General features: G+C 47.5%; 1 protein-coding gene across 3 annotated transcripts in view; it reads left to right on the top strand.

Moving 5' to 3' along the window:
* Nucleotides 1–15,514, top strand: part of LOC146839398 (equilibrative nucleobase transporter 1-like) — a 470,932-nt gene that overhangs the window by 377,932 nt on the left and 77,486 nt on the right. For all 3 annotated transcript variants that reach the window (XM_085651434.1, XM_085651432.1, XM_085651433.1), the window contains exon 9: nt 14,915–15,079. In XM_085651434.1, coding sequence (XP_085507560.1) covers nt 14,915–15,079 — 165 coding nt within the window. The remainder of the gene's footprint in view (nt 1–14,914; nt 15,080–15,514) is intronic.

Below are 15,514 nucleotides of genomic sequence, written 5' to 3'. Positions count from 1 at the left end.
GGCAGCTATCTTGTGGCTCTCCTTTGCAGAAAAAGGTAGAGATACACCCCTCAGCGTAAGAGAAGAGGATGCTGATAATTACACAGCCTTGAAGGGTGCTTTCATTGATGGGTTTGGCTTAACCACTGAGCAATACAGGATTAAGTTCAGAGACACCCAGAAGACACAGACTCAGGACTGGGTTGACTTTGTAGATTGTGCTTCTAAGGCTCTGGAAGGCTGGTTACTTGGCAGTAAAGTGAGTGATTTTAAAGGATTGTACAATTTAATTATGTGGGAGCAGATCCTTAATAATTGTCAAAATCAGTTGTTGCATCAGTACCTGGTGGACTCTGATCTGACCTCTCCCCAAGAATTGGGAAAGAAAGCAGACAAATGGGTTAGAACCAGGGTGAAGCAGAAAGCTCAGAACCAAGGTGGTGACTCTAAGAAGCCAGATACTAAAACCTCAGATAAGGGTGGGGAGAAGGGTAAAGACCAGAAGTCTTCACAAGGGCCCCAAAAGTCTTCATCTGGGGGAGGGGGGGTCACAATCCAACAAGGGTAATGGCAAAAAGAAACCTTGGTGTTATATCTGTAAACAGAAGACCCATTGGACAAATGATTGTTCAAAATCCAAGGAATCTACTCCAGCCACCACTGCCCCTAAGGCAACTGTTTCCCCTAGTTCAGCTCAAAGTAGTGGTACACAGAATAAGGGTGTAGTAGGGTTAACCGTGGGATCTGAGATGAACACTGGCTTAGTCGGAGTTCCAACTCAGTCTGTGTTAGTCTGTGATGGAGGCATGGATATTTCCTCCTTATTTGTCAGTCCCAGTAACCTGCGCAAGTACAGACAGCAGCCTTTGATCAATGGTAAGGAGGCCACGGCATTCAGGGACCCCGGTGCAAGTGTCACAATGGTGACAAAATAACTTGTGGCCCCTGAACAGATCATACTTGGTGAGATGTACCAAGTGACCAATGCAAGCAATGTCAGGACAGACCATTCCTTGGTAGTTGGGAATTTCACCTGGGGAGGGGTAACTGGCCCTAGGAAGGTTGTGGTAAGTGCAGACCTCCCTGTTGAATGCTTATTGGGCAATGATTTGGAAACTTCAGCTTGGGCTGAAGTGGAACTCTGGACACATTCAGAAATGCTGGGCATCCCTGCAGATGTGTTTGCTATGACTAGGTCACATGCAAAAATGTCTTCCACTGAACAAGTCCTGGATCCTGGAATAATGGAACAGGTGCCTTCCAAGAGAAGGAGCAGTAGGGGTAAGGCAGCGTCTCCCCCCCCCCCCCCCCCGCCTCCAAGTGCAGATCAGTCTCTTGAAGGAGATGATCTTAGTCCTGAAGAAGGAACTGTCTCAGGGGAACTGGAACCTGATCAGGTTGAGTTCTTGGGGACAGGGGGCAGATCTGAGCAGATCTGAGCCAGGAGCAGCTGAGCTGCCCCTCTCTTGAACCCCTCAGACAGCAAGCTGCTGCTGAGGCTGCCTTTGAATGCCAGTGGGTCCCATAGGATCTACTGGGATGATGGACTCTTATACTCAGAGGGTAGAGTGTTACCAGCAGGTTGGTTATACCTCTGAAGTTTAGGGGCTTCCTATTGACACTGGCACATGATATCCCATTAGCAGGACACCAAGGCCAAAACAAGACCTGGGACAGACTTGTCCCTCACTTTCATTGGCCACATATGTCAGAGGACACAAAGGAGTTTTGTCGCTCCTGTATCACTTGTCAAGCCAGTTTTAAGGTAGGTGGTACTACAAAAGCCCCCCTGATAACACTACCTGCGGTGGGGGTTCCCTTTGAGAGGGTTGGGATTGACATTGTTGGTCCCATGGATCCTCAAACTGCTTCTGGGAACAGATTCATACTAGTGGTGGTGGACCATGCCACTAGGTATCCAGAAGCAATTTCACTTAGGACTACCACAGCTCCTGTTGTGGCTAGAGCCCTTCTGGGAATATTTACCAGAGTGGGTTTTCCTAATGTGGTAGTATCAGACAGAGATGAAAACTTTGTCTGGTTACTTGACTGCTATGTTGGAGGAGTGTGGAGTAAATTACCACCCCTTATCACCCACAAAGCAATGGGTTAGTTGAGAGATTCAACAAAACCCTCAAGGGCATGATTAAAGGTCTCCCTGAAAAGCTCAGGCGTAGATGGGACATACTTTTGCCCTTCCTTCTCTTTGCCTACAGAGAGGTTCCTCAGAAGGGGGTTGGGTACAGCCCTTTTGAACTTCTGTTTGGACATCCTGTTAGGTGTCCTTTATGTCTAGTTAAGGAGGGATGGGAGTTACCTCTCAAACCCCTAAACAGGATATTGTGGACTATGTATTACAATAAGCAACAGAGCATTGCACAAAAAATCATTTCCTTTCAGATCAGTTCTGGTTGGACTTAAGTTTTAATGTCCCATGTACAACATAACATGTTCAAATCCAAGGAGCAAGAATTTATGCAGCAGATAATTGTGAAGGAAAGTTGACACGACGTTGTTGAAACTCCACAGCCGACACGTGTTTCGTCGCAAGAGCGACTTTTTCAAGGCTTGATAAGATAAGTCCGTATAATTAGTAGAAATGTATTATCAGGAGTCACGAAACTTACTTAATCTTAGGCACGGCTAAGTCAAACCAATCTTAAAAAGTGTTTGGTAGTCAGGATCTCCAAATAAGCCCTCAATAAAATTTCAGTTTTTTGTTGTTTCAGTCATGAGGACCGTCCAGGAGCACGTCAGGAACAGCATGGCACCTAAATCAGATAGGGGGCAATGGATTGAATGTTCCATACTTAGGAACCTCGGATGACAATTTTGGATGAACTACTTAGGACTACGGTTACTGCTACTTGGACCCCTTTCAGAAATAGAAAACATTTGCCTGAGGTACGCTCCTCATGACAAACAACAAAGAGAGAATTTTATTGAGGGCTTATTTGGAGATCCTGACTACCAACCACTTTTTAGGATTGGTTTGACTTAGCCGTGCCTAAGATTAAGTACGTTTCGTGACTCCTGATAATAAATTTCTACTAATTATACGGACTTATCTTATCAAGCCTTAAAAAAGTCACTCTTGCGGCAAAACACATGTCGGCTGTGGAGTTTCAGCAACGTTGTGTCAACTATTTTTCACGAATATCTGCTGCATAAATTCTTGCTACTTGGATTTGAACATGTTATGTTGTACATAGGACATTAAAACTTAAGTCCGACCAGAACTGATCAGAAAGGAAATGATTTTTTGTGCTGTGCTCTGTTGCTTATTGTAATAGATTATATGTGCTTAGAGGCTTTGCTTCTGCGCAGGTCGACATTGTGGATGGCACAGTGTTTTAACATTGAGCACACAATAAGACATGGTATCTCAAACACTTGCTAAACTTAACAGAGGTGCTGACTGTTGCAGTAGTTACCATTGCCATCATCTTTATTGCAATATCTTGGGGACTATGTACTTGGTCTCCGCTCCCGGATGGCTGAGTACATGAAGAAGGCATCCAAAAGCCTTGAGACTAGCCAGAAATTACAAAAGGCCTGGCATGACCAAAAGGCTGTTTTGACTATTTATCAGCCAGGACAGAAAGTATGTGTCCTGGAGCCTATGGCTCCAGCAGCCCTCCAAGACAAGTGGAGTGGCACTCATACAATCATTGAGCAGAAGGGAGAGGTTACCTACCTGGTGGACCTTGGAACTCCCAGGTGCCCCCATAGGGTGCGCCATGTGAACAGGCTCAAACCATATGTTGACAGGGCAGACATGGGCTTGCTCATGGCTAGTGATGAGATGAAGGGCAGGAGGAAGAGAGTGATCCACTCCCTGACCTCCTCTCACAGAACCCTGATGATGGTTCAGTTGATGGTGTAGCCTTGGCAGGCAGCCTCACTGACCAGCAGCAAACTGATTGCAGAAGAGTCCTGAATCAGTTCAGACATATGTTTTTACTGACTCCAAGTCAGACTACCTGGTGCACACATGAAGTGGACACAGGTGGCAGTCCGCCTGTTAAAAACAGGTTACCGGCAACCTGACCATGTCAGGGACTGCATCAGGACTGAAGTCCAGAAAATGTTGAACCTGGGAGTAATTGAGCCGTCAGATAGCCCTTGGGCTACCCAGTAGTCTTGATATCAAAACCTCACACCCAGAATGGTAAGAGAGAGATGAGGTTCTGTGTTGACTACAGGCGTCTCAATGCAGTCACTAGGACTGATGCCCATCCAATACCCAGACCAGATGAACTTATAGATACTTTGGCCTCAGCCAAGTTTCTGAGTACATTTGACCTGACCGCTGGCTACTGGCAAATCAGATTAGCGGAGGATGCAAAGCCAAAAACAGCATTCTCATCCCCTAGTGGGCACAACCAATTTGTGGTGATGCCCTTTGGCTTGAAGAATGCACCTGCCACTTTTCAAAGGTTGGTGAACATAGTCCTTACAGGCCGGAAACCTATAGTGCAGCCTATGTAGATGATATTGCTGTCTTTAGCTCCACCTTGGAGGATCACCTGGTCCACCTGAGAAATGTTTTGGAGGCTCTGCAGAAAGCAGGCCTCACTATCGAGGCCACCAAGTGCCAGATAGGGCAGAGTCAGGTTGTATACCTAGGCCACCTTGTGGGTGGAGGTCAGGTTCAACCATTGCAGAGCAAAATACAGACCATCATGAACTGGGTTGCTCCAACTACCCAGACTCAAGCTTTCTTGGGCCTGACTGGGTACTACAGGAGGTTTGTCAAAGGATATGGATCCATAGCGACCCCTTTGAATGACTTAACTTCCAAAAGAATGCCTAAGAAAGTTCAGTGGACAGTTAGCTGTCAAAAGGCATTTGATGACCTGAAGCAGGCCATGTGCACTGCTCCCATTCTGCAGAGTCCTGACTATTCCATCTGAGTTGGGGGTAGGGGCTGTGTTATCACAACTGAATGGAGAGGGTCAGGATCAGCCAGTACCTTTTATTAGCAGAAGGCTGACCCCAGAGAGAAATGTTGACAAGCTATTGAGAGGAAAGCCTTTGCTGTGGTTTGGGCCTTGAAGAAGCTGAGGCCATACGTGTTTGGCACTCACTTCATTGTTCAGACGGACCTTAAGCCCCTCTTATGGCTAAAACAGATGAAGGGTGAAAACCCCAAACATTTGAGGTGGCCCATTTCTCTACAGGGGATTGACTATACAGTGGAACATAGACCTGGGAGTAACCATGCCAATGCAGATGGACTCTCAAGATATTTCCACTTAGAACATGAAGACTCAACTGGTCAAGGTTAGTTTAATGTCCCTACGTTTGGGGGGGGGGGTGTAGGAGAGTAGGATCTGCTTTTTATAGTTACCCCCACTTTTTGCTGATATATCACTGTTTTCGACTTAGACTGACTGGGATCCTGCTATCCAGTTCCCCAGTTATGTTATGTTATGTCGGGTATTTATAGAGCGCGCGGCTACTCCCAGGAGTGTCCCGGCGCTAGAATACGGAACACGCACCCGAACAACAGAAGAATAAACCAGAGTACAAGAAAACAAACTGCTAGTTGAGCCGAATTAGAGTTGGAAAAGCCATGTCTTCAGCATTTTCCTAAAAGCAAGAAGATCCTGGGCCTGGCGCAAAGGCAGGGGGAGGTTGTTCCATAGGCCGGATGCAGTCGCCTGAAAAGAGCGACCTCCGACCCGCTCAAGAGTAATTTTCGGCACAGAGGTCAGGAGTTGAGATGAGGATCTCAGAGTACGTTGAGGGACATAACGGGGGAACCTATGTCTTAGATAAGGAGCTCCAATATGATTGAAAGCTTTAAACACGAGAACCAGGGCTTTAAAATAAAAATTCTCTTCTGAACCGGCAGCCAATGCAGGGACGACACGAGCGGAGAGGTCCGAGTGCTAAAGGGGACCAGGAAAATAGCCCTGGCCGCCGCATTTTGGATCACCTGCAAGCGAGAGATAAGATACTTAGGGAGACCCAAATACAAAGAATTAGCATAGTCCAGACGTGAGGTAACCCAAGCCTGGACTATGATTCTTCTGTGAGAAACAGAAAGCAAAGGTAGGAAGTTCCTCATCATTCTTAAAATCCCGAAACAAGTCCCTGCCACAGACTGAATCTGGGGTTTCATAGAAAGCGAAAAGTCCATCTTGACTCCAAGATTCTTGACCACGGTCGCTGACGACCCAGGGGGGGACAGATCCCGCGGCCACCAGTTATGCCAGATCTCACAAGGGCGGTGGCCAAAGAAGATAATCTCGGATTTGTCCGGGTTACATTTCATTTGGTTATCCTTCAACCACGAGAAGACTTCATAAAGACAGGTATTTATTGGATGACCATCAAATTCGGCGCCCTTCGCACAGGTAAAAAGCAGCTGAGTATCGGCAGCATACGATACAACCTTAGCCCCGTGCTGTTTAGCGAGGTAAGCAATAGGGGTCATGTAGAGATTGAAAAGAGTAGGGCTCAGAATAGAGCCCTGCGGGACCCCAACATTTAAAGGTGGGATGGCAGCTGCAAACGGAGGGGACCATAAGGTTTGAAGACGATTACTGAGAAAGGACCTGATCCAACTCAGTGCCATGCCGCCTACACCCACGTCCACCAACCTTTGCGCCAGTCTAGCGTGGGGCACGGTGTCAAAGGCCGCGGAGAGGTCCAAAAGGACCAACACCGCGTTGCCTCTCCTGTCAAGCGTGGTTTTAATAGTCTCCGATATTTCTAAAAGGGCTTTTCGGTACTGTAGCCCTAAAACCAGACTGACTAGGGTGCAGAAGATGGTTAGACTCAATGTACTCCGTGAGAATGGAGTTAACATATTTCTCCAAAACCTTTGCAAAAAAAGGAAGTAGCGATATGGGACGGTAATTGCCAGCTTCCTCCGAATCCGCAGTGGGTTTTTTAAGCAGAGGAAGAATTCTGGCATGTTTCCAGCACAAAGGCATAGTTCCTTCACACAGAGAGTTGTTTAAAATCCGATTCACTATAGGGTTAATAGCTTCCGCAATTGCCGACAACACCCTGGCAGGACAGGGGTCGGCCGGTGAGCCCGATTTCAAGGACTTCATAATAGCTAGTGATTGGACCATGGGGATAGCAGGGAACTGCAAAAGGGAAAAATCTGAACTAACAGCACTGCCGGAAAGACCTGGGTCTAAAGTGAGGGCCGGCGACTGTATTTCAAAAACATTCTGAATCTTTTTTCATTTTGTCATAAAAGAAGGAAGCCATCATGTTGGTCCATTTACTGGATGGCACAAATGGACGTCTGATCACCGCAGGGGAAGTAAAATGTTTAATTTTTTTTAGCTGCTTTCTCCTCTAAATTGAGTGCATGTACTTTCGGTACACTCCAGATTGGATACTGGGGTAACCTTATCAGTCCCTAGTATATGGTACACCATGTACCCAGGGCATAAATACCCCACAGGCTGCAGCATGTATTGTGTCACCCCTGAGAGAGCATTCAAAATGGCACCACAGATCTGCTACTGCACCCTGTGTAAGGTGGTGCATGCACCCCTTACTTAGATATAGGTTCACTCTATTTTAAATCACTACACATAGAAACCTATCAGTCACCCCTATGGCAGGACTTATCAATCCTGAAGGCAGGGTGCTGGGTTTTAAGTGAGAGGGTGCCCCTGCATGAGCAGAGCTCCTCTGCAGCCTTCGGAACCTATTTTCCGGGGTTGTCTGTGATGCAGCCAACCATAAATATTTAGGTGCATTATAACCTCGCGGTAAATGCTAACTTTAAAACATGTCGTGTTTGGTGTCAAACACCTTGGAATCATACCTCCCCACCAGTAACTGGCGGGGTAGGTATGATTCCACCCTTCTAGTGGGACTTATGTGAAACACTGGTACACCTGTTACCAGCTTTCTTGACCTGATCATCACAAAATGGTTAAGGCCAGCCACAGACACTCATCTGCCCTCCTGCTGCTGAGCTGAGCTCGAGCAGGGAAGGCTTGACAATAGGTTTCCTGTCACAAGGAGGTGTGACCACCTCGGAGACAGGATAAAGAGTATTGGGGCTGGGTGGGTGAAAGTCTGCACTGGGGGCACATTTGGTGTCCCTGTTGATAGTCCAGCTCAAACCAGTTGCAGGAGCCATTTGCTCCTGCCCTGGTGCGAAACTGGACAAAGGACATGGGTGTAGCCACCCCTCTGTCCTGACCATCCCATAGGTGGGTCCCCAGAGTTTGTTCAACCCCTTCCTTGGGTATAAAGTAGGAACCCTGACTACAGGACTTTAGATTTTACCTGGACTAAGCCATATAAGCAGAAACAAAGTACTTCGACGGTCTACACTTCGATGGATAACTAAAGAATCCCCCTTGGAGTAAAAGTGTTACTCCCCTGCAGCAGCAGGCACCTTAACGCTTCTGACCGCTTTGCATCTCCCGAGCTCCTAAGGTATAAAGAAAGAACCCTGACTACAGGACTTTAGATTTTACCTGGACTAAACTCTGCAAGCAGAAACCAAGTACTTTGACGGTCTACACTTTGCTGGGAGACTAAAGAATCCCCCTTGGAGTAAAGGAGTTACTCCCCTGCAGCAGCAGGCACCTTGACGCATCTGACCGGTTTGCATCTCCCAAGGTCCTGAGGACTCCGAAGATTTCTGCAACACAGGAGGTGGGTTCCCGAGCGTCTCTGAGGTTGATCTGCTCTCTCAGCAATTCTGAGACCAGTATCCCTCATGGGGACCGTGCAACCCGAACCCCTGTGCACCGTGTACTTTTGCAGCAGCATATGCTTTTTGGAAATCCCTGAGGCTGTGCTTTGGGCTACGTGTAGTCCTGACCCCGAGCAGTATTTCCACCGAAAATTTCCGGCCTACACTACACGAGTGTTCCGTGGGCTGGTATTTCGTGATTCAGCTCGAGGTCCCCTTGCGATCCTTGGTCCGTTTGCCTGTGGGTCCCTGTGAAGGTAACTTTGACTTTCCTTGGGCTTCTCTGGTTGCTCCAGACGTGCCCTGACTCTCCATTGCTTGGCGAGTCGCCAGGACCTTGCTGGTCCTCACCGTAACCTGTTGCCGTTGCCAAGGCTTGTTAGTGTTTGATCCAGACACTGACCCCCCAGCACTAGGCATCCTTCGTGGGACAGATCACCTTCAGACTTTGGTCATCGTCGATGTCTCCTGGTCCCCGTGGCTGAAGAGTCAAGCATCCAATCTTCTCACCTGAAGCACCCTACATCGGTGGGCATTCGTCTACTCAGCCCCTAGTTACCCTGAAGTGACCCAGTCTCTGTCCCCTCTGCTTTCAGGTTCTTCTCACCTCTGATCCAGGCTTGGATTCCACTGGACGCTTCATCTTCCCGGCAGCAGCACTTCTTCGTATCACGCCATAGAAAACGACGAGGGTTTCCGGAACCACTTGACCCCTATGCACCCTGCTCCTTTGGGATAGGCAACACAGGTACCTCGGTACTCACAAGGGTGCTGGCCTTAGAACCTTCTATGTTCCAAAGTGTTTGCTTGAAGTCTCCTCCGAAGTGTCCTTAAACTGTAATTTTCCAACTGCGACTTTCCCATAGAGTTCTATGGAGCTCTTGTTTGTGTTCTTACACTGCACCCGTCCTCCGTGGCTCCCCTGTGTCACTACTTTGGGTGGTTCCTTGGAGTCCTAACGATTCTACGTGCTCTAGGCACTGTGTCTAGTGAAGTCGTTGTTGTTGTTCCATTTTTTTAGTATATGATTCGGTCTCCCCCTGGAGCCTGCTGTGTATTGTGCTATTTACTGTCATTCTATTGATTCAGTATTGTGTATCTTGTGCTCTAATCTCATAAAGAGGTTAGTAGAGAGTGTTTAGTAATAAATACATATATTTTATATATCTCTTGTGTAGTTCTCCTTTCATTTGGTCATTCAGGAGGGTCTGATCTGGTAAAACAAGCTGCTTTACATTCCTTTGAGACTTAGCCTGAGGGCTGCTCTCCATAGCTACCACTAGGATACCTTTCTATAAATGTTGTCTTTAACCTAATCATTAATAAGGGTTGTTTGGACTGGTTCAAGGTGCCCACTTTAATTAGTGGACAGCATATACCAGGCCAACTTCTCACACATCTGTAATTGAGTCCTCAGTGACAGCAACTCTGGATCGGTCTGTAACTTTCCACATCCGGGCATAGTGTCCCCTGCGTCCACACTTCCTACAGTCTTGTTAGGTCGCGAAACACCAATTTGAATCACTCGCATGAAATGAACTGCCACACCTAAAGCAGCCCCTTGACTGGTGCAGAAGGGAAAAGGCAGCGACCAATGGCTTTCTTCGATATCCTGGGAAAACAAGTGAAGCTGATGGTGGACTGTGGGTCTCTATATACCATCGTACCAAAGTGGTTGTGGAAAAAAGAGTGGGCACAGGTTACTCTCCTGCCAAGTGACATCAATCCAAGAGGGTACCAGGGCAGGTCTATTGATGTGCTGGGTTTCTTTACAACTCCCATGGTTTTCAAGTCAAGACAAGTGGTGGGCAAGGTGTATGTTGCGGAGGATGGGCCCCCTATCCTGGGTTGGGGCCATCAATTTGACCTTCACATTGTCATCGATCCCCACGCTGAGGGTCAAGTCTTGTGCTTGGCTGACGCATCCACTGAAGAAGTTTTGAGAGAGATGGATGATATTTTTGGAAGAGGGCATGGCGAGTTGAAGGTGTATACCCATAAGATCATCTTAAAGGAACGTACCATCCCACTCAAGCATAAGTTGAGGAGGGTGCCTGTCGTGAGGGAAGAAGTAAAAATAAATGTTGAATGACTTGCTCAAACATGGCGTCATAGAACCAGTTGAGGCGAGTGAATGGGTCTCTCTGTTGGTCATCACTAAGAAGAGTGATGGCAAGCTAAGATTCTGTGTGGACCTTCACTGTTTGAACCAGCATGTTACCGACACCTTTCCCATTCCCAACATTAATGAACTGTTACTATTGCTTAAGGACGGTAAGTACTTTTCAAAACTTGATTTGAAAAGTGCTTATCACCAAATAAAGTTACATGATGAGCCCAAAGACCTCATAACGTTCATCACCATTAAGGGCACTTATAGATTTAAAAGACTACCTTTTGGGCTGTCCTCCGCTGCCAGTGTTTTTCAGCGTGTCATGTCTGAGGTATTGAGGGGTCTTGAACATGTAAAGTATTTTCAAGATGATTTTCTTGTGTTTGGAGAGTCTGTTCCGATGCACAACAAAAATTTGAGAGAAGTCATGGGCAGATTGAAGGAGGCTGGTCTTACCCTGAGGAAAGAAGATTGCAAGTTTTTGGTGGAGGAGATCGAATATCTTCGCCATACCATTTCTGGGCAGGGTGTTTGCCCCAAAGTCGAACTTATTGAAGCCATCCGCGATGCCCCAGTTCCCCTTGACAAGGACCAGTTACGGTCATTCATGGGCTTAATGGAATATTATGCAAAGTTTGTCAACTGTTTAGCCACCAAAACTGAGGCCCTGAGGTTGTTGTTAAGGAACGGGTGTTCCTTTGCCTGGGGTGATGCACAACTTTGTGCTATTGACCTTATTAAGAAGGACATTTGTGAAGCTGGTGTTCTTGCACCCTTTGACACTCACCTGTCTACTTTTCTTGCTGTCGATGCCAGTGTATGTGTACTGGGAGCTGTCCTGTCTCAAGTCCATTCCGGGTGTGAGAGAACAGTAGCGTTTGCCTCCCGCTCCTTTCCGAGTGTGAGTGTAGCTATTCGATCATCGAGCGTGAAGTGCTGGCAGCTGCTTGGTCTATCGAACATTTCAGGACCTTCTTGTTGGGCCTTGATTTCTGTATTTGCACAGACCACAAGCCCTTGATTAAAGTGCTAAGTCCAGGAAGGAGCCGGTAAAGGCTCAGCCAGATTAGCCAGACTTGCCTCTACGCCCCAAGAATACAGGTACCAGGCATCTCACATTCCACGCTGGAAAAATGCACAAGTTGACTGCTTGTCTTGTTTGTCTCTCAGGAGCAAGGGTGGTTAGAGTTAAAGTCCCAATGGGGGACAGGATGGAGCTGTAGCCTCCTTGTGCGGTGTGGAGGAGTGTGTGGATGGGGAATTTTCGGCAGATGAGTGGTACAAGTGTATGGATCAAGACTCCACTCTCAAGGATGTTGAACGCATGTTCGTCTCTGGTGGTAGACGAGAAAGCACTGTAACCCTCTCTGCACGACCATTCATTAAGATTTTGGATGAATTGAGCATTACTGAATCTAAGGTTTTGATGAGGAATGACAAATCCGTACCTCCCTGTAGTTTAAGGCCCAAGATTATTGGGCTTGCCCATAAGGGACATCTCAGTCAAACCAAGAAGTGAGTTCATGAAAATTTCTGGTGGTCTCGCATGGACAAGCAGATTACCAATTGGATAATCAAATGTGAGGTGTGCTTGGAGAGTGAAAAAAGGCTTAAGACCTGTCATCAGGCCTCTTTTGAGAACATTGAAGATCCTGGGCAACCATGGAGTACAGTTTGTTTAGACTTCATTGGGCCCATGCGTGGTGCGGAGGAGAGGTTGAGGAATGCTTTGGTTATGGTCGATGTACACTCCAAATGGCTGATTGTACGTTTTATGTCTGATATGACGACTCGCAAGGCTGTTGAGAAGCTCAAACTGGTGTTTCAAGAGGAGGGTCTCCCCCGCATCCTTATCACGGATAATGCCACTCAACTTGTTTCGCAAGAAATAAGGGATTTTCTTGTTAAGTGTGGTATCACACATCACCGCGCTGCCTTCTACAACCCTCAGGCCAATGGCATGGTGGAACGTGCCAATCGCTTGGTTAAGGACACCATCTCCATGGCCATCCAGAGTAGGAAGAGTGTGAGAAAATTGGTTGGTGAAATGGTTTGGGCGCATCGCACCACTGCGCATAGTGTAACTGGTATCTCCCCTTTTGGGAAAATGCGGGGTAGGAAGCCGGGCACCAAACTCTTACCCACCTGGCTTGTCTCTTCCAAGTCAACAACCATCAAGGGACCTAGTGGCAGTCCCAACGCGAAGAGTGTATGCGCTGGTGACTGGGTAAAAATAAGACACGGAAGGGCTGTCCAAGTTCTGGGGGCCAGAGTGAAGCAAGCTTTCAAGAACTATGTCTTGCTTGATAATAGCAACACATGGAACAAGCGCATGGTTGCGTTGTATCGCAAAGGAGGCGACTGGGGAGCCAAAACAGCTGTGCCTCTTGGCAGTAGTTCTGACAACAGTGCCAGTGACTTCTGGCTTATGAGCGATGCTGACCTTAGAGGCAACAATTTGGCAGGGAGTTGTGAGGATGGCTCTGGGAGTAGCTCAGGTGTTGCTCCCAGTTCACTTCCCTGTAGTTCTTCCTCTTCTTTGGGGCCTGAGCATTCCCGCCCTTGCCGGTCGCGCAGACCGCCTTGCTACTTGGCTGATTATGTACTCACCTGATACTATTGCCCACTCACTCATTATTTGTGTCCCCACATTCTGTAATGCTTTTCCTTCCATTCTTTCACTGTTTTGTACCTTTGTTTCATGTTTTGGGTAGAAGGGAGGGGGGAGGTGTTGTAACAGGCTTAGTTGTTTTCCTGGGCTTGGCTGCGTCCGGCCCCATGTTCCATTATCGTGGAATGTTCATGCTTGGAGGTTTCACGAGCGACAGTTGATGAGTCAGTTGGAGCTTGGCTGGCGATGTTGGCCTATGCTCCGTTGCTGCCGTAAGGGCTCACTTCAACAAAGCCATATTACTCTTTGTGCCAGTCTCGGTGTCATACCACATTTCTTGGTGACGAGTATGGGATACAAACCCACACGTGAAAAGCACATATGGCCTAACTTGTGTGCCGCTAATATGGCCAAGCCGCCTCACTGTCATCCACTAGGCTGCAGTATTGTTTATGGGCCCCCTCAAGAGGTACATACAAGAGGCACCAGGCTGCCACTGTTTCCCCGCCACTGCCACTCTCCAATGCTGGGTGCAGCGGCAGGCTTGATTGGTGTTCCTGGATGTTTACCAGGTGCCCGACCCACACCACATATGGGATACAACCTGTGTGCACTCTCCGACTCCCAGTTATTGGACCTTACATGCCAGCTGCCGTTTTGGGTGAAGGTGCCGCCGCCCCTCTCTCCCGTCTCTATTGCCACAGTCGAGGTCGTCAGCGCCATCCAGGCCCCTTACTGATGGGCAGAGGTCAGTCGGTTGATTTCTACCCATCCGATCAGGCCTAACTTTTCATATGCGGAGTTCTCCGCCACAAGTGTGGAGCGTCCACAGTCTTAAAGCTACTATTAAATATTAGTTTGTGAATACCCCAAAAGAGTAAACTTAGACAAACATGTTAGTTTATTTTTGTTAATCAGACCCTTAGATTGCAACTTATAAATAATTAATGTATAACAACGTGTTAACTGTATAGATCCTGATAAACATGAAGTGGAAATTTAAAGAGAAGAAAATGTGCAAGTAATCGAGTGTTATTCAAATAAAATTAGATATGAAGCCAACAAAGCCTAAACTGGCTCCCCATAGGTCAGTCTGGGGACAAACATGTGTAGCCAAGAGATTTCAGACCCATTCTAGACTATCATCGCTCCTTTCAATACTCTCCATACCAAAACAGCAAGTTGTTTGAAGATAACTGTCACTTTGCCCTGATGATGGTCCACAATATTGATGTATATGACTGAAACATCAACTTGCTGATTTCCTGAAAGCTGTTAAATAATTACCCTTGGAAGTTACTTGTGTTTGTCAACAAGCCTAGGTCACTCTGTGTTTGTGGTGCTGATGGTCACCAGTAGCCTAGTGAAGTACCTTCCTTCTGTGAAGCAGTACTGCTTATTAGCAGTTGCCATCTTATGCTATTTTCTAGGTGTCTTTTTTTCTCTGGTTTGCCTCTGCTGTACTTTAGCTCTGCTCATAATCATTGTAAGTAGTTATCTCTTTGTTTTCTTCTTTGATCCACAGCAGCAACACCTGAGGCTCCAGTGGCATCCTTCCGGAGCTGTGCATGCTCCTGGCTCTTCGCATGGCACCTGGTGTGGCTGTCTGTCATGCAGCTCCGGCATTACCTGTTCATCAGCACGCTGAACCCCATGCTCACCCACCTGTCCAAAGGGGACCAGCACAAAAGTAAGGTGCTGGCTGAGGTGGAGGGCGGGTGGTGGTTAAGGAGGTGGAAATGGAGAGCAAGGGGTAGCAGGGTGAGGTTAGGGAGGTGGACTGGCACACGTGGTGTGAAGGGCAGAAGACCGCAAAGGAGGAGAGGGGGAAGGAAGAGGGCAAATGAAGAGGAGGTGAGTGAGAATTGGGAAGTGATGGATGATGTTATGATCTGATGGGCTTGGTTAATAAGGAGGTGAGGGAAGGCAGGGACAGTGAAGTAGGTGTGGGACAGGACGAGGATCTGTGTGGAGGGCTGGAGTCTGTAAGGGAGGAGGGCAATGGGTAGTGAAAAAGCAAGAGGGTAGTGTAGAGGGAGGTGAGGGAGAGCGCAGGATAGTGGAGGAGGGTAGGGGGAATGAGGATGGGTATGGCTGAGTGAGGGACAGCATGTATCAGTAAAGG

This window comes from Triturus cristatus, chromosome 4_1, assembly GCF_964204655.1.
Source record: "Triturus cristatus chromosome 4_1, aTriCri1.1, whole genome shotgun sequence".
Lineage (NCBI taxonomy): Eukaryota > Metazoa > Chordata > Amphibia > Caudata > Salamandridae > Triturus > Triturus cristatus.
Note: the sequence above shows the minus strand (reverse complement) of the source record. Positions and strands in the feature narration are given on the sequence as shown.